Source organism: Myzus persicae, unplaced genomic scaffold (genome assembly GCF_001856785.1).
Source record: "Myzus persicae strain clone G006 unplaced genomic scaffold, MPER_G0061.0, whole genome shotgun sequence".
NCBI lineage: Eukaryota > Metazoa > Arthropoda > Insecta > Hemiptera > Aphididae > Myzus > Myzus persicae.
In genome coordinates this window covers 768,543-788,276 of record NW_019101246.1, presented here as the reverse complement: position 1 = coordinate 788,276, position 19,734 = coordinate 768,543, and the positions used below count along the sequence as shown (strand labels likewise).

General features: G+C 28.7%; 2 protein-coding genes across 2 annotated transcripts; one reads left to right on the top strand and one right to left on the bottom strand.

The window, feature by feature from the left end:
• Window positions 1-1,599: 1,599 nt before the first annotated feature.
• On the top strand, window positions 1,600-5,437 carry LOC111028355 (transport and Golgi organization protein 11). Its single transcript, XM_022306972.1, has 5 exons — window positions 1,600-1,792; window positions 1,853-2,064; window positions 3,912-4,012; window positions 4,083-4,231; window positions 4,928-5,437. The coding sequence occupies exons 2-5, from the start codon at window positions 1,878-1,880 to the stop codon at window positions 5,139-5,141; spliced, it is 651 nt and encodes a 216-aa protein (XP_022162664.1). The 5' UTR covers window positions 1,600-1,792; window positions 1,853-1,877; the 3' UTR covers window positions 5,142-5,437.
• A 2,575-nt stretch (window positions 5,438-8,012) lies between these two features.
• LOC111028369 (gamma-tubulin complex component 3 homolog) lies at window positions 8,013-15,971 on the bottom strand. Its single transcript, XM_022306990.1, has 15 exons — window positions 15,956-15,971; window positions 15,708-15,874; window positions 15,548-15,640; window positions 15,326-15,485; window positions 14,198-14,469; window positions 13,893-14,090; window positions 13,712-13,839; window positions 13,486-13,643; window positions 13,219-13,414; window positions 12,960-13,152; window positions 12,753-12,885; window positions 12,021-12,232; window positions 9,655-9,849; window positions 8,220-8,322; window positions 8,013-8,101 (listed from the first exon to the last, which is right to left on the bottom strand). Exons 1-15 carry the CDS (start codon window positions 15,969-15,971, stop codon window positions 8,052-8,054), a joined length of 2,274 nt encoding a protein of 757 aa, XP_022162682.1. The 3' UTR covers window positions 8,013-8,051.
• Between the last annotated feature and the right edge of the window lie 3,763 nt (window positions 15,972-19,734).

Genomic DNA, 19,734 nt, shown 5'->3' with positions numbered 1-19,734 from the left:
GAGAAGAATCAAAGAACATTAAGTAGTGAAAGAGCCCACTAAGGACGTGTATACATTTTACTACTTTGTTCCTTTTCTCGCTCATTCAATATAGGTACTCGTATAGTCGTATCGAAGTATCCCTGACTTCTCTCCTGTCCATTAGCTTAAAGATTTAGATTCTGAGCAGATCAATGAATGTAGGTCCTTATTGATTTTACAATGTGTGTATGTGATTTTTTGTGTAATCACCTTTGAGACAATAAAGTGTTTCAATTTTCAGCATTTTTATGTGGTAGAAAAGTTATGGAAAAATGAAGATTTTTACGTAAAACCAGTTTTCAACATATTCGATTTTGATTTTTGAGGTAACTCCATAAAATATAACTAGGTATTGACACATTGCCATTTTACCGAATGTTTGCATTAGAATTTTCTATACCCCACACAATTTTCAAAATAATTTGACTCTTTTGAGCTATTTATATTTTTTAGGCATCAGAAAACGTCGATGACTATTAATTATTAGTATTTTTAATGGCAAGTTATAATTATAATATTAAAATATATCAAAGACTTATTGACAAATAAATAAACTCAAAGTTAAAAATTGTGTTTATTTTTCAATTAATGTTCAAACCTATTGAACATAATAACGTAATACAATAAAATACGAATACCTATATGATTAAAATAATAAATCATAATATAATCTTGCCCTTTGGTTTATTTCTATAAAATATATCTATAAAATACAATATTATATACATCATATAAAATAATATTATGCTCCACCTATTTTATATCCATACTATTAACTATATATTTACATTTAAATACATTTTTAAATATTTAATAGTACATTTAACCATTAGAACTTGAAATAAAATAGGCCCCTACTCGAACGGGGCTCTCTCTGTTGACAGATTTCCGAACTTCTGTACTGACTACTGACGTACATTTTGGTATCCGTTTTGTTAATTTTTACTTGTTACATTCATAAATACATTGTGATTTGTGAGAATTGGTGAGATAAGGAAGTGCCCGGTAGTGGCGTCCCTTATTTTCTCTACATTGCGCTCTACTCTATCGTATAAAACTAAAATCGCTAACTTTGTAAGGATATAGTTTAATATACTAAATATAGGTAGTAGTACTAAACTACTAATTCCAAATATATACTACCAAATTATGATTTTAGCGACATTTTGTCACCATCGTTCTTGGCTTGTTGAAGTACATATGCTTCAATAGAAAAACCAAAAAAAATCGGGTAGTAGCTAAACTGAAATTGTTCCCAATTATTTCCAACACTTTCAGATTTAAATTCAGTTCATTTATCCACACAATACCCATTTGAAAAATTGAAAAATGAACTTTGGTAATATAAATAAATACAGATACTTGAGATACTTTTTAAATATAAGCAGCAAACTGCATTTTTATAACTTACACCACGATGTGGATAATAATATTTACCTACATCGTGTTTAAACTCAAAGAACAAATCTAAAATTGACCTCCGGTTACAGTACTCCCGGTCGAGAAATCATCTGTACTACTAGAGAACATATATTATTTTGTTATCACTTAGTTTTAACGAATGTTCTTATTATCAAAAGATCATTATTAATTATTATTGTTCACAGCAATCTAAGGACGACGGGCCCACAGGCCACAGTTTACAATTTACATTTACCAGACTTAAGGGCTACGGTTTTTGTAGTCCCGTGATTTTATTTTACTGCCTATAAGATTTTTGTTGTTACCAAGCCGCGTTAATAAACAAGTTTATTATTTACGGATCGTCCAGGTAATTTGTGTTATTTCATGTATTCCAGTGATTATTTTGTTAAAATATTTTCACTTTTAGATTTTCTTGAATTATTGAGTTTGCGATGGACGACCACCACGTTTATGATACAAACTTCACTGAAGAAATCAACAATAAGATGCAAGTGCCAAAAAGCATTCGGGTGAATGGAGATGTTTCTAATTTTCGTTCATCAAATTACTACTCTGATGATAACAGCAAATTTGGTGACAATTTTGATATGAGGGTTCCAGAAAAAATTATCCTTATAGGTAAATTTTACTTTGATTTGCTTAATACTTGCTGTTTTTTTTTTTAGAAGGCTGAATGTTAAATTTTGTGTTGACCTTATATAATACCTCTGGTGTTATAAATTAAGTTAATTACATACAGACTTTTATTTTTCTGCAAGTATCACATTTTACTTTATAGTTTCAAACGTTTTGATATGAAAGAGTAAAGCACCAGCCATATTTGTTAAGTTTAAGAAATTATGAAAAACTTATTTAATTTTTGTAAATTCTTAGCTGATATTTTTCACCCCTAAGCATGTGTCTGAAATATTGCAGCATCCTAGATTTTAAATTCTTCATTACCTCTGGTTCTTTACCTGTTCTCCCCAAAACTTCTGCCTGTGTAATTTTATCAATCCAAGATATGTTGAGAATCCTACGGAAACACCACATCTCAAATGCTTGGAATTTTTGAATATCCATTTCCTTTAAGAGTCCAAGCTTCCATTCTGTACAACGAGGTGGAAAACACGTAGCACTTCAACATCCTAGTTCTTAAATCTAATGTTAGATATCTGTTTGAAAAACTTTTTCTTTGTTTAAAGAATTTTACTCCTAAAAATACAATTTTGAAGTGATGGTGACTTACTCCATTTACAATTTAATTTAGAATAACACGAATTTGGCAATGTTGAATTTTGAACTTAAAAATTCTCTTTATATATTTAGGCAAAAACCATTAAGAACACAAGTATTTTAGGCTGGAGTTATACTGTGTTTTTTTGCCACAGCGTTCAAATTCTTACAGTCTCCGCCTTAAAGTGGTGCCAGTGGGGTGTATCATAAAAAAATTGTTGTTGCTCAAATAATTGTTAGTGATCTACCCCACATAGTACTGATATACCGACCTATAAAATGTCTTATTTTTCTTCTACAAATACTCACCACCCCCACTCATGTTTTAAGTGTTGCCTGGGTGACACTTGGACCTTATGTTACATGTCACTAAGTAGTGCCGAATTAAATTGAAGTTCAAATAAATTGATTGACCCACCTACTCCTCACAAATGACTGTCTAATTATATGCAAATAATTTAATGACATTCCTAAGTTTAATAAAATCATAGCAAAAATACTGAAGTATTCTCTATTATTTCCCTGCCTACACTTCGAAGTACATATTTGGTAATACTAATGCCTTTAAACAGGTACCTTGCATTGTCTAAACCAGTTTGGATATAGTCAACACATACTATGCTTTACAAAAATGACAAAACAAATTTTATACATTAAGTACTTGCAGGTTAGAGGTATTTAAAATATAAAACCTCTAAATAGAATCCAAATATTGGATGTATAATACTATACTCGGTAGAATAATATTCAGACATGTCACATGCATGTAAAATACTTAGAAATTAAATTTAAATCTCAACTACTCTATAATTCTATTTCTATATGGTGTCATTTGGCCCACTAGAATAATTTCTGAGCAGCTTAGATTTTGAGGCCAATAGCTAATTTATAACTGTACATCTTTAGTGCTAGTATTTACAAGTTTAAAGAGTAAGAATATTCTTCTAAGGCAGTGATAGAAAACTGATATTTTGATTGAATTTCAAAATTATTCAGCGTCAAACTGTAAATGATCATGATAACATTTGAATTAGGGCATATAAAAACTTCCTTAGCACGTACATATAAAGTTTTGATGTAAGGTATTTAGTGTATTGTTACATTTTTGTATTTTAAGTTTGAAACAATGATTTTATTTACAATCATTTACAGTTAACATAATTTAGACATATGTGAATCTAAATTATTATAAATAAATAAGTTTTGAGTTCTTTAAGAAATAGACAATTTGATGGTCTGTTATTATGTAGGTAATAATCAGCATCAAGGATCTTCATCAAAACCAAGAGAATTTGCAATTGATGATTTGATCATTCCTCAGCCACCCAATGAAGAATTTATTCGTGTTCAGGTAAAATGTATTTGTTATATTCATATACTGTAACAATAATATTAACTGTCCAAAAATATATATGTTTTAGACTCCACCACAAAAAATCACCATGTCAAGACATTATTTTCCTTCTGTGTTAGATGACTTTGAACAGAAATCTGCATCTATTGAACAAAGCGAGGAATCGATTCCAAACAATTCTGAACCAGCAATTAATTCAGTGCAAATAGATCCCAAGTATTATAAATGTTTTACTGTTAATATACATAAATTCACATCTCTTTAAGATGTAGTCTTGTAATGTACTTGAGTATGTATTTTAAAAACTTTCTCAAAGTATCTGTGTTTAAAATAAAATACTTATTCTTATTAGCTTATAGATTTTCTATTTTAATTTTAATAACTTAAAAAAAATGTATAAATTGAGTGTAAAAATAATATATCTTTTTACTGTGAATTATACTCAACCGAAAATTCAAATACTTTGACACAAAGAAAACAGATGAGTATTTTATAGTTACACCAAAATGATACAATGTAAAATGTTCTATAAAATTAACAAAAATCATGAAAATCGGTTGAGTTAATTTATTAGGTAAAAAAATGTATTTATAAACAATTAGAAAAAATCAATAAATATTTTTTTTTACTGAGTATTAAAATATCTATTTTAAATCCTTTTTAAAAAGTATCATTATCTTTTTTTTTCTCCATGGGATCTACGATGCTGCTGGACTGCTTGCACATTTCTTCGACAGATTTATTTTTATACTTTTACTAGGCTGCTAGGATGACACTATACTGAGTTTTAAATTTATGTACAACTAGCGACTTAAATACTTTGAAACATGATTTTTGCTATTGATAAACAATAATTAATTATGTTCTTAATAAATTTATTAATTTGTGTAATTTTATTTTATTTTTTTTAAGTATGAGCTTCTTCAATGCAAGCATTAGTGAACCAATGACAATATCTGAAGAATTAGCTCACTTGCGCCAACAGATGGGTCGCGTGTCACGCCGAGTTATTGAATTAGAACATACGGCTTCTCTGCCTTTTTATGTCAGAGAGAAAAAGTTAATTGTCACATTGGTATGCAGTTATGTGGTTTTTAAGTTTGCATCATGGTTGACTAGACGTTAGAAGCATTTAATTTTTTTGCATGTGTTCCAATCTCCTGTAAATGCCATATTGACACTAATTTTATTGTTATATAGTATATTACTACAATGCCTACCTAAAAATAAGAATGAATCTTAAATTCACAGTTACTTCAATCACTTTGTGGATTTGCTATTTACTTAATGTTGTTATTGTTTTTAAACAACTTAATACAATTCAGTAAAATGTGTTTAACTTACAGAAATATAGAAAAATAGAATGTTTAAAATTCAAGTAATTGAAAAAAATAGAAAAATAGAATGTTTAAAATTCAAATAATTAAAAAAAATAGAATGTTTAAAATTCAAGTAATTAAAAAAAATAGAAAAATAGAATGTTTAAAATTCAAATATTGAAAAAAATAAAAAAATTTCATGTTTAAAATTCAAATAATGGTTATATTTTACTCTTTTAATTTGTTGTAACCATTTTTTAAACTAATTATTTACACATACTTGACATGCTATAATATATTATTTTATCACATGTGAAATATGTGTTTTTACATATGAAAATTCATCACAACAATTTAAAAAATATGTACCATACTAATAATAATTATATTACAAGTTAGTCTAGATTTACTGATTTGTATATTTTAAAGACAAGACTGCATCATTATTGAGTAGTTTTTAGGAATGTGTGATGTATAACCACCTTGATTTTGTTAAATTATAATACGATGTTGTCTAAATAAACTTTATTAAATAATGTATAATGTATTGAAAAATAAAAATAATAAAAATATCAATGTCAAGTTATTTCACATTGTTTTTATTCAAATTATGGTGAAGACTATTTTAAAAAATGTTCCTTAACATTAAAACGAGTTCAATAATTGTTATAAACTAATAATGGAAATTATTCATTCCATATTATGTACGATTAACCTTATTTTATTACATGATGTAAGTTTTTAGAAATTAAGCGTAATTAAAGTGTATGTTGTTTTCATGTAAACTGTTCCAGTCCAATTCTATTTTAATGAACTTCGTAAGACATACTTCAGGTGAGCAATGCCATTTTTAATTTAGGCAGCAATGGACTATACAATTCGATGAATTAATGAAGTATTAAATATTAGTTAAAGCTGATTCAATACATCAAAGCAATGACTTATGACAAAAACACTGGAATGGAAAATACAATTAAACAATATAATTAGTTGAATGTTGGAATGAATCAAAAAAATCCCGTAAATCGAATTGAATCATGTGTTGTGTACTCACTACCTATAACTCTTTGAAATCAATTTTGTTATTGCATAAGTACCTCCTACTAATTTATGACAACGCATTATCTATTCTGTCGAATTTTCATTTTTATTGTCTAATTTGTTCAAATCGTAATAATTGTCTGTTGATTTGAGTATTTTTATACTAAGAGTTTCAGGTTGTTCCGTACAAACTTGAATGTGATCTCTTGTCTGTAGTCTTATCACAATAATTGAATAATAAAATGTATGGAAATTAAATGAATTAAGTGTACCGGTGCCTATTACCCATGATATTTTTGTATAGTTATATTCAATGATATATTTTTACGCCGTGTAGGAACTTACAAATCTCGTTTTTATATTCTTTTAGGAATTTACACACCTCATATTATGTAGAAATTAACGTACCTACATAATTTGTTACCTGATGGGTGCTCTAGTGTAAGAAAGTCCCAGGTGTTAATGGATTTACTATCTATCTTATAGGTCAGGGATGGCAAACCTTTTGAACACTGCTTGCCCAAAATTAGTAATAACCTTTTTATTTTTTTAGAGCGTGCCATGAAAAAAAAATATTAAAAATATAATATTTTGTTATACTATAATTTGATTGTATAATTAATGTATCAGTATAAAAAGGTTAGTTTAGGCTATTTTAATTTATAGGTCCTATAATATTATATATTATATAATATATAAAAGTAAAAATTTTCACGCGCCCACAAAATCTTTTTCTCGGGCACGCGTGCCATGTATTTGCCGTCCCTGTTATAGGTATTCAATTTTCAACTATTTTATATTGATGCAATCATTAACAGGTAGGTACGCCACGCGAATTATTGTCGTCACTCAAACAGAGCCGGCGTTAGGTCATATTTGCCACCATGGTTGGTGAAATTTACTTAAATTGTTCTCATTGAGTACAAAATGTAATTTTTTAAGTCTTTTGATTTTTGATTTCAAAATTCAAAATATGTAATTACACACCGCGAATAAAATAGTTCGGTACGTCGGGACACGCTTATACTAAGTGAGTAGGACATAATCTCACCCTCTCTCTGTGTGCGCTCCTGATTTTACCAATTAGGTATATACAATATGGTAATTTAACAAAAAATAATTATATCGTAGTAGTTAGTAGGTAAATTGAGGTGCCCTGCTCTCCACCATCGTTCAGAATAGGTGTGTGATACTGAGATTATGATAGATACCTTTGATACTTAATGAGTACCTAATGACCATAGGCGTGTCCAGACCTCATTCGCAGTTCATGCATAACAGTGCCATATGCAGGGGAGGGGAAAACTACACCCCTCCCCCCACTACAATAAAAAATTCTATTAAGGTATTGAGATATGATCCCCGAATTTAAAATCTTAAAATTTAGATCAAATTGTGCAGGTCATGCCTGTCGCCTGTGCATGACAGCTGGCAAGACCCGTGGACACTCCTATGTTATGAACTAAGGTAGTGGAGGCAAAAACGGTGGATGATGAAAAATTACAATGAATTGGTTCAATTAGATAGGCACCTACCAATTACCATGTATCGGTTTGGCTCGGGGAAGTATGGTGAAAAAAAACAATAATTAATCGCAAAAACGATATGTATATTTTTAGGAAAAAAAAACTGAACATCGATATTATAATATATTGGCACCAAATTACTGCTAGCTGTCAACCATCCAGATCAGCTACACACGGTCGGGCCCAATGTATGCCACTCACTGAAAATGCAAACAAAATTAATCGTTATAGGTATGCCTTGTTGATACTTTTTTTTAAGTAGGGTGCACGCAAGTGACAAATATATATATATGTCAGAGTATAGCTGTTTTTTTATACCGTTGGATGAGTAATAGCCGTTAAAGTCAATCCTCAAGGCTAGTGTTTCCCGGCCTCGTGTCATGCTATCCTTAAGTTTTATCAAAAAGTCACCGAGTTCCGTCTGAAAAACAAATATCCAACTTTAAATCCTTTTGGACATTTCCTCGAGAACAAATAGTTTTATTTGAAACGTCACAGAGAATCTTTAAATCTCATTCTTTTCGCAAAGGTTTTATTTTTATTTTTGAAGTTATCCGAAAGATGTATTGATGTATATGTATACCTACTTCACAAAAGTGTGTTATAAAGAGGGAGCGATAAAAGAATTAAATCGAAAAGTAAAATAAATGCTGACAAGCTGTGGCAATGTCCCAGTTTCAAGTTTCAACTGCTCGCTAATTAATAATATAATATTAACTTTAGATAATATTGTACGCACATTGTTTTATCGTTGTCTAATCAATTTGAAGCCGAAAAAGCACTCGAAGTTCACTTTGAAAATTAGCAAGTTAATTTCAAATTTTTATTGATTATGCTTATTATATTATTTATATAAAGATTTCTTTCAGAAATTATAATGATTTATGGGAATATAATAATGCTATTTTAAAATAGGAAAATCTAGCATACTAGGAATATCTAGCATATTAAAATTGCAAATTATTAGTATTAATATTATAGGCATCAACGTATAATCTATAATAAATTATACACAATAATATTTTATTAAATAGATGAATCAAAAATATGGGATAAATAAAAGAGATCTTATTATATCATATATTGTCACATTATTTTTTGTGATATTAAATATTCTTTTAAAACTTGAAAAAATAAAATAAAAGAGAGAAAATCATAAAAATATTATAATAAGATTTAATTCAAAATTATTAGCCTGTGATAATACATTATAGTCTATAGATATGAAGAAATAATTTTTATAACCTCTCAGATTTTAGACAAATTTTCAATAAAATATATTTATATAGCCATAAGCTCATAAAGGTACCTAACTGGTATTAATAATAATAAATATTGTAAAAAGTTATGAAATATACAAAAACAAAATGAAAAAATGAAATATAAAACACAATTTTACGTTTTTAACATGAATAGGGAAACCTACGTCATTATGATGACATCATGCAGTCTTGATAGGTGTTTGGATTATCAATATTTTAATTGTGTTCGACTAATTCAATATGGAATAATAAATAGTAAGTCATGGTAAATATTTTATGCATTTAAAAAATGCAATACCCAGGTGTCCCGATGTCCGTTTGGGTTTTTACTCTAACCGAAACATATTTTATTTATATTCACAGTTGGTGCATACATAATATGACTGATGATAAATTATAAACTTAGCATATTATACATTATTCCAATTGAATTACGTCTACTTTTGCTTTTAAATATAGTTAACGATTTTATGAACATTTTATTTCGTCACCTCGTATTGTTTTTTTATAGCTCCGAAATTGCCCATAAATGCATTTATCAAATTATTTTCTTCACAGCGTTTGATGTATTTCCGGGTCTTCAGTTTTTCGGACGACGGCAATTCCACCGTATCAATGAAACAACGGAAAACATTCAAAAACCTTTCGACTTGTATATTCAACGATTCAACATACGAGTCCAAAGACTGTGAAAACAATAATAATTTACATCTATCCAGCGCAGTAGCCATATTTTTTTTTCCGGGGGGCACATTTTTTTCTTTAGTTTTGTTAACGCTAGAATACTTACTTATTACAGTATTATCAGTTATCACCTATATATCTCTTTACGACCCATTCCATTTGTTTATAAAGTGTTTAATACACATGTACTTTTTTCTCGTGACTGCACAAGTGTACTATTATTATGTTAGCAACTATGGTTGGTGTACATGAATGCAGTATTAACATTATTGTAAATTTTTAAACCACTCTGATTAATGCATTAGTTAATATGAGTATATTATTATTATGTGTTATGAGCATTACAGTTCATTTTTTATTCAAAACATTATATATCATCAACACGACCATTACTTATTACTTTTGTCAAACACATAATAATAAACCTAATATCAATTAAGCCATAACTGACCTTACACGAAAAGGATAGCTAAAAACAAAGGAGATTATGATGATGCAAATTAATCGTATTAATCATACAAATTATAGGAAATTTCTGCGCACTATACACTACGTATGTACGACCCATAAAAAAAACAAAAAGAAGTTTCAGGGATATGCACTCGGTACTTCCCCTTCCCCTAGCCGCTGCACTGCACCTGCCAACATTAATATTTCAACAAAGTCCATGGACTATTCGCTCATGCACAATTATTACAGTTTGAAAGACACTTCCAAGGACTAAATTTATATTATATACACTAGACGGTATAGATCAATATTTTGCTTCGAAGCCAAAGTAGGAAGGTATATAATAAGCGTATTCCTACGGGTTTTGACTTCACAAATATTTCCGATTAAAAAAAAATCGAACATTGTCATCAAACATCTCTTAAAGACTATACAGTTCACTTTATTCAGTTTATTGTCTATGTATAATAATGTTATAATATGTTCACATTGGTATGTATACCTATATTTATTTTAATTTTTAATTTATTATATTGTTATTTAAACTTATTATCTGAAGTTTGTTGGAATAATGATTGATCAGAGTTCAAAAGTTGTCAAAGTGTTTACATTGCAAACTTATTAATTCAATTTATACTAACAAAAGCACAAATCAAATTGTACATTTTTAAGTTTTGATGGATAAATGTACACATTGAAGGTTAGATAAAAAATAAATAAATTTCTTACTTTCAATTTATAATAGAAAATCTCAAACATTATACGGAATGGCTCAAAAAAACACGATATATAGGTACCTACTATTTTATGTTTCTAAAAATATAAAAAAAAATTTTTATTTATTATAAAATTTATAATTTAATTATATAGGATATTTATTTATTTAGTGTGAGTAACAGGGCAAGTTCAAATTGCGCACACTGCAATAAGATAAAACATATAATATAGATAAAAATAAACTAATATGCGATACAGTGCAATTTAGTTCAATATAATTTTAAAGAAAAATGGGAGGGACAACATTGGAAATGGCTAATATGCGCTTAATAGATTAATTTGATATATTTTAAAGTTTGTGGTGGATAGTGGAGTGAAAAATACGAAAGGGTAAGTGAATAAATTCTAGCAGATACGCGCGATATTATTGAAGAACTTGAGATTTAGCACACGTCTTCCGCAGTGATGTTAGCTAGGGGATTGAACCTTGTATCATAGAACACTAGGTTACTGTATACGCCACTGTAGGGTACTATAGAAGTTTTAAAAAAACAAGGATAATGAATACAGAAACAATAACAAATATAAAAGGTGTCGATAAAAACTATTGATAAAACATAAACTTATTATAATGTACTACATATTACCTAAACATAAATAATTTATTTAAATTGTCTATACAAGTATTACAAGTATCACTAGGAACTGCGGAAGGTTTTGAGTGGCCCTGTGCAAATAAAGTTTTAGGGGCTCTAACTTAAGGCCCCTTATGTTAAATGCAGAGTCCCTCACTAGGCGGGGCGCTTTGAAAAGCAGTCTGCAACCCTAGCGCCGCCGCTGAGTATCAGATAAGTACTCAAGTACGAATTGTATACGTCATTGATTGGTTAGAACCCATAACACAAAAACGTATATATCGAGTAAAAATATTAGACAAATTAAAGTGTTCTTGTCAAAATCAAAGGTTTTGGAGAAGTTATAGTTAGGCTATTGTGGTATTACTTACCACAGTTCCGTCATCCACACATTTCGTAATTGATTCCAAAAACGACATATGAGCATCCGTTACCGTTTTGATGCAAGTAGCTCTGTGGATTTCACTTTTGAACTGTTCCCATTCATCGTTGATCGTCTCAAACACGAAGTTTTGAATTTCGTTAACACAGCTCAACATGCTTGACAGTAATGTGTTTATGTTTCTCAAGACCGGTTTCAGTTCTATTTATCAAAAGTAAAGGTGTTAAGAATTAAAACTAAAACTAAGCAAGTGCAAAACTTGGTAGACCCGTAAAGGCGTGACTGGCGTAAGCTACTGGAAGAATAAAATATATTTTTACATATCAGGTAACGAGTATTATACGACTAACGAGTATCATTATACCTGTAGCGGTTATCATTTCGAAAGCTGTTATGATATATTTTATGAATCTCCCGAAATGCGTTTCATAACTTATAATTATCATTAAAAATGAAGAAAATGCATTAATGATATTGTCAAAAAAAAAATTATAACATAATATTATTACTTAAAAGATAATATATAATATTTTAACGTATTATAAATTATAATTATGTAGTTCAATTGTTATACGCGTTTGATTATAATAAGAAAATATGTGTGTTGCTAATCTAAAATTGTTAAAGTTTTAGTAGGTATACAAATTACGAGAATTTCGAGAATCATTCAATAAGCATCATGTGTTGTTATCTATAATTTGAAAATTTTTAATTAACTCACCAATCGTGTGGTATGATTTCTTCACAAAATAGGCAAGTTCATGCCACATCTTGTGTGTAGTCCAATCTACATTTTTCAGTCGCCATAGGAATTGAAAAACCTTCGCGTAGTGGATGAAACAAGAACCGAATATCTGAAGTGGACACACTAAATAATTTTCAAACAGTATCCCATGTGTGATTATACCATGGTAATGATGAGATTTACTTGATTCAATGGTTCATCAGTCTTGTACTCGAACTTGATACTATTCCAGTTCACCTTTCCAACAGTGTCGATTTGGCATTTTAGGTTATTGAACAGTTCCTTGCTGTCATTTTTAGCGGATGTTAAAGCGTATGCATTTTTAATAATATCTTTCAACTGATAATTGTAAATCTCATTATTTCCGAAATACGGTCTATAACAAAAAATGTTTATAGTGTCAAATGTGGAGGTTTAAAACGAATTTATACTAAAATCTTACTCCAACTTGTGTATAACACAAGTGTAAAAGTCTCCACGGCCGAGCAACATGTAATTTCGAAATCCTTCAAAGTGTTGAAACAAATTGTAATCGTTTATTAACACTTCCATCATTAAAGCGGACGATTGATCACAAGTTTCGGATATTATTGTTGATATTTTACTACATTTGTCAGTCAACATAATAACGAGTCCATCTGAAAACGCATAAGTACTTACACATTTCTTTTAACTAAAATGTTTACCTATTTAAACCAGTTCTGATTACCTCCATTGGCAGCTAGGATTTTGATATTTTCTCTAAGTTTTTCAATTTTTGCGTTCATCTTTGGACTAAGCAATTTTAACAATAAATTCATGTTTTTCCCAGTTTGATAAATATCGTTTAACTGATATTTGTTCAAAAATTCTAACGTGTTAGTTGAGCTATATCAAAATTAATAATAGTTATAAAAATAGATTTTTGAATAATTTTCATTACATTTTCCACTAACCTCAATGCGTGTCTGTTATTCCAATAACTTTCAGACGAATTTTCTATTATAAAAAAATCACCATGTTCGTCTTCTATTTCGCCGTCCTTCATCCAATGGAGGATCATTACCTGTATGGGTTTGGTGATCTAAAGCAAAAACGTATCATTCAATGAACACAATTCCTAGAAAATATTATTACCTCATTCAACATTTTATTCTCAATTTCGTGAATACTAGAGCGTATCACGGACGATATTAAATTGCAACCACTCTTGCCTTTGGCATTCTTTACAATTTTCGCTAGACACTGGAACCTTATTAGAACATCGTGGTCTATAGGGATACATGTGCGTAAGCATTCCTTAGAATGTTCTAGTACGTCAAAGTTGGCATGTAACTAAAATACAATAAAATAAACTTAGGTACTAAGATTTTTCATTAAGAATTATTTCTAAAAAACCGGATTCCCGTTGATCATCATTCAAAAACAAAAATATTACTTACCCACTTGTTTACATAAGTGTAATAGGAATTAATTTTCTCTTGTAAGCTAAATTTTAAAGCTTTGGCTACAAGACCACTGTGTTCTTTGTCGTCGTTAACGTAGTCTTTGATAATTTTATGCAGACGTCCAAGTTCACTCGCATGTTTTACCACAAATTCTAAATTTGGAATTGTTATGCACGTGGTGTCATTGTCCGATTTGACCCATTTCATACCTTGGCCATATTGTGTCAAATTTAGAAGCAGTTCTCGTCCAAATTGTATACGTGCGTCTAAAGAAATCAAATACTTTGCTAAGGAAGAACTACTAAATATTTCAGCTGTATGATCTTGGATAGAAATAAATATTTTGAAAAAATTCATAATTTTTAGCCCTGCGTACATTTCACTTACATTTTTTCAAAATGAATATAGTTTTTTCATAAGACTTTATTTTTAAAATATTTGAGTAATTTTTTCTTATTATAAAGTGTATATTGTTACTGTCAGTTGAAATTTACAAAAATCTGTTTTTCACAACATTTTAAACGTGTTAATTTTATACTTGATATAATGATCCCCAATATTGTTAGATTACTATTTATTTTTGGTACACTGAGAAGACGAAATCTGACAAAATCTAAATTTGTAATGAGCTGATTTTTATAATTTTCATAACCCTATACAATTTTTATATTATCTTACAACTATTACTCATTATAACTCATTATTCATTAGTATGAAAGAGACAAATTAGGGTAAATAATTATGGAAACAAAGAAATGTTGGAAAAGAAACAGTTATTAGATTATTTATAAATTTCAGTTTATCTACTCTAGCTTTGTCAATTTCGTTATTAGAAAAAATCTTTAAACATAAACATTTATTGAAAAAAAATAAATTCAAACTGAATTTGTAAAAAAAAAAAATGGCTTTGAACAATAAGTTAGTTGTATTGCGCTTGAGCGTACTAAAATGCTTAACATTTTGAAATTTTCCAAATATATATTATTATATTATAAGTAACATAATATTTAAGTACTTTCTTTCACTTCCTAAAAATTCTATTTCAATCCAAGTTTATCCTGCTAGAATATTTAGTGGTACACACTGCATGTTATTAAATATTATATAATTTGAACGGTTTACCTGTCAAAAAATTTATTCTGTTTGATGGTAAAGAAAAATGGTCATTATCTTTTTTTTCAACCAAACCGTATGATGATTTGGTTGCATTTTGATAGGATTTGTCATCCTTAAGTTGTTTTCGTCCAAAATATTGATGACTAAATTCATTCCGACCAATTATCTGTAAAATATAGTTACCTTTTTAATAACTCATCTTGGGTGAGTATGCGTCTAGTAATTTACTTGATCAGATTGCAGGAATGATGCTTTCGATTTATTTTGTTGTTCTAATAATTTGTGACAAATTCGAAGTACAAAATCCGTGTCTAAAGGATCCTAAAAAATAATAGAAAGTAATATACCTAGTTACAATTCAATGAAAATTCATGTTAAGTTTAATTACATTTTTGTTTTTCAAATCAATAAACAGTGAAATAAACTGTTCTTTTTGAGGTGATTTTAATCGTTCCATAATATTATCTATTGAATCTGTCTCTCCAGGATGGCTTTTTAATATTCCCGTGTAAATCGTGTTGTACAATTCATTTGTAAAAGTATTTCCAAAATATTCTTGAATAATTGAATGGAACATATTATCGTAGTTTAATTTATAATTTATAAACTATGTAATAATTATTAACAACAACTTACCATTTGAATTGATCATTTTAATTATTACGAATTAGTAGATGTTGTTTTATAACTTTAAAATAATGAAATATCCCTCAATTAATCAACATTTGGTTTTATCAAATGGATATTTCATTACAGTTTATTAAATAACATAGATATTATAACATATTATACCTATCACGCATATAACCTACTTTTGCGATAACATGCAATTTATTACTAATATTAGATATCAAAAATATTTTATGTGATGAACATAGATGAATATGTTTATATACCCGTGGTGATGGATTAAAATTGCAGTTGGACCATGAACAATGAGCTGATTTGGATTCCATCAAGATTTTCACAGATCAGTGTATGATTGATAAAGATGTATAGAGATAACGTCACAGTGCATATTTTATATGAATGGCTTTCTATATTAAGGCGGATTTAGGTATTAGTCCACCTTGGCTTTGAAATAAGACTTTTAATAAATACAATTTTTAGAAACTTATAGAACATCGATACACATATTTTTTAAGTTTCAAGACCTTCCTCTGTTACTCTACTTGTGAGTTGTGTGTAATGAAAATTATTTATCTTATAATCTTATATAACAATTTGCTATGATTATATTGTTACAAATTTCCAATAATATTTAAAAAATCATAAATCTATTGATATTATTATTTTCCCTTGGCTAGAGTAAATTAGAAAATGTAAAGATCGTAGAACGAGTATCAAGTTCTAGCCGAGTGTAAAATTTATTTTGTTATATTTTAATTTGTGATTTATGCATGTATACATACGCGTAATTTCAGTAGATAATACACAAATTATAATTGTATTTATATTAATTGTATCACAGACCACAGTATGTCTGTATTATTATGATAAATTACAATTTCAAGTAGGTATTAAATATTTTGTCTTTTTTGTATTTATTGTAAGCTGCCTGAATTTGCATATTATAATTATGATTAGTATCCAACTGTTATTTTTAGTTTATAAACAACAATCATGGCATACTACAATTTTTCATATTTACTGTTGTAATGTCCTTGTCGTCTGGATTTCAGCTACGATAACTTATCAAATTTCAAGCTGTAGGATAATGGTATTTAGTTATGAAAATAAAAGTTATATAGTAAGTATTTATTTTAAGTAACATACATTATATTTATCTCTATGTATTTAAAAAACGATACGGATATTTAGGGTTGAGTACTCTTTTGAGTGCCTGACGATATGACGTAGAATAGTAGTGCATTATAATTATGAATTGAAATTTAATGAACTTATGAATAATGATACATAATAACATTCGAAAATTCGAAATAATATAATAAGTGTTTATCGAATGTTGTATTCAAATTTCAATATGTGAGATCTATTACGAAAAAAAATTCAAAAAAGCCATTTTAAAAGAGCCACTTGGTTGTTTGAAAATAATTTTTATATACTTACAAGTAATTTTTCATTATTAATATTCATCGTCATCATCATTATCATTATCATCATCGCCATCATTGTACAATCCAACAAAGTTTTTCTTTTTAATTTGTAATTATATAATTGTTTTTAATAAAAAAAAAAAAATACTTTGCTAATTGTGTTCTCTTAAATTAACTGTTTTTAATACATTTCTTAGTTTTTACTATGTAAGTTGATTGATTCGCTGAAAAAAATAACCTCGGAAAACATAACCCCGAAAAATAATCCAATAAAAAAATATATAGGTATTACATTACATGTTGTTTTTTTAAAATTAATATGGCTAAACATTTAAATGTAAATTTATCATAATTTTTTATTAGGGGTTATTTTTTCTCAGTGCTACATGTTAATGATTAACAACTGTTATCTTGTTTTTGTATTAGCCTACAATTTGTACCCTCAAAAATTGTGGTTTGGCGTATACAAATAAATAATAATAATAATAATACTAATATTAAAATAAATTTTAATATTCTGCAGTTTACTTAATTGTTGTTACAACTTATAAGTTATAATACGTGATATAAAATTATGCTATTAATATTATTGTGCCTCATTAATATTTAGCAGCGGTGACCATAAGAAATAATTGATACAACCGTCAGCTCCTGGTTGAACATAGATCGTACATTCGTACGTATATAAACTCATAAGTGGTCAATAAAATACGAATGTTGTTGAACAATAGTAAAGTTCTTGTTCAATTAATTTAACACGGTAATTAATAATATCAACACTCTCATGCCGAGTTTATAGTATATAGAATATACAATTATTTTCTGCACCATTATCGTGCCATAAGTATGTTCATTTATTCATTATATAATCCAAATATTTACTTAATTCATTTCAATAAACACGCATTATAACTCAACGTAATAACGTCATACATTTTAAAATAATTTTAATATTATAAAATAAAAAAATTATGTAATAATTTAATGACACGACCTACGCGATAAAAAATGTATGTATTTACCTATAACTGTAAATTGGCCTTAGTGACTTATAAGATGTTTGAAAACTGAGTTAACAACCATTATGCAAAGAGAAAGACACACACACGCCAGATTTCAGGATAATCATGTTTGTTGTTTAATAATTAAGATACATATACTGAAAAACTAAGTGCAACCGTTTTCACTGCGCATAAATGGTCTCCCCCCTCCCACAATTCTGAAGTCATACTCAATTTATATCGGCCACCCCTAAACAAAATTATAACATAATATTGCGTACCACAGACGACTGTCGACCTCTCGTTTGTCCTATGTTCAGTAATCAAAAAAGTGCCGAACTCAATAATATATTGTGAAGCCAAAACAGTATTTGTGTACCATCGTCCAGGCATCAACCACTCGACCAAAATTATTATATGAATAGCGATCGCTTCACTTCATGGCGTGTTCGTGTTTAGGTTCATTGCCACTGCGGGTCCTATTTATAATATAATATTTTTAATTTATTCGAAAACAATTAAACCTCTTTCTGGCATTGTATGTTGGGTGTCAAAACATGCAAAGACATGTAAAGTAGGTACTATACAGAGTGACTCACCGAGCATGCTCGCCCCTTTTTTCTTCAATAATATGATTATAAATCGATTTTTGAAAAATGTAAAATATTTAAAGGCCATATTTTTAAAATTCTTGAGATTTTATCTTTGTACTACGTTCTTTACGTTCTTACACAGAGTATCCAAATTAAGATACAAACTTCTGTGATTCAAATTAAAAACTTCAGTACCTCATCCCCTTTAAGTAGTACAAAAAATGTCGTGAAATGTCAAAAATGGTTTTCCAGTATATTATTTAAAAATTTCATAACCTAACCTAACCTTATTTAAGGTAAAACGGGGAGGGGGAGGGTGAGCATGCAACATCCTGTATATAGTAGGTACACATCCGACCGCGATCTTAGAGACGTTTTTGCTCAGCCTATGACCCATACGTGAATCGAGCTGCAATGACCACCGGACGAGGTTCCATTAGTAGTCGAGCACGAACGTCTCATACAGGACGCATCCGTAAACGGAAACAATAATATTATAATAATATGCAGGGCTCGTAAGTTCATGCATTTGCATGTTTTTTTTGCTACACAGAAAAATATGCTAACTGAGATACAAATCCGTTTCATAACAATAGTAATAATAATATGAAGTTTAATAATGCATGTTTTTGCATGTTTTAGGTGTAAAGGCATATTTGGCATATAATCGTTTTTTTAGAGTTTATAGCGCATATTATTTCATAAAAAAATTGTTAAGAAAAATATTTGAAATGTTTCTTGTTTCTTATTTACTTTCCCGTTTA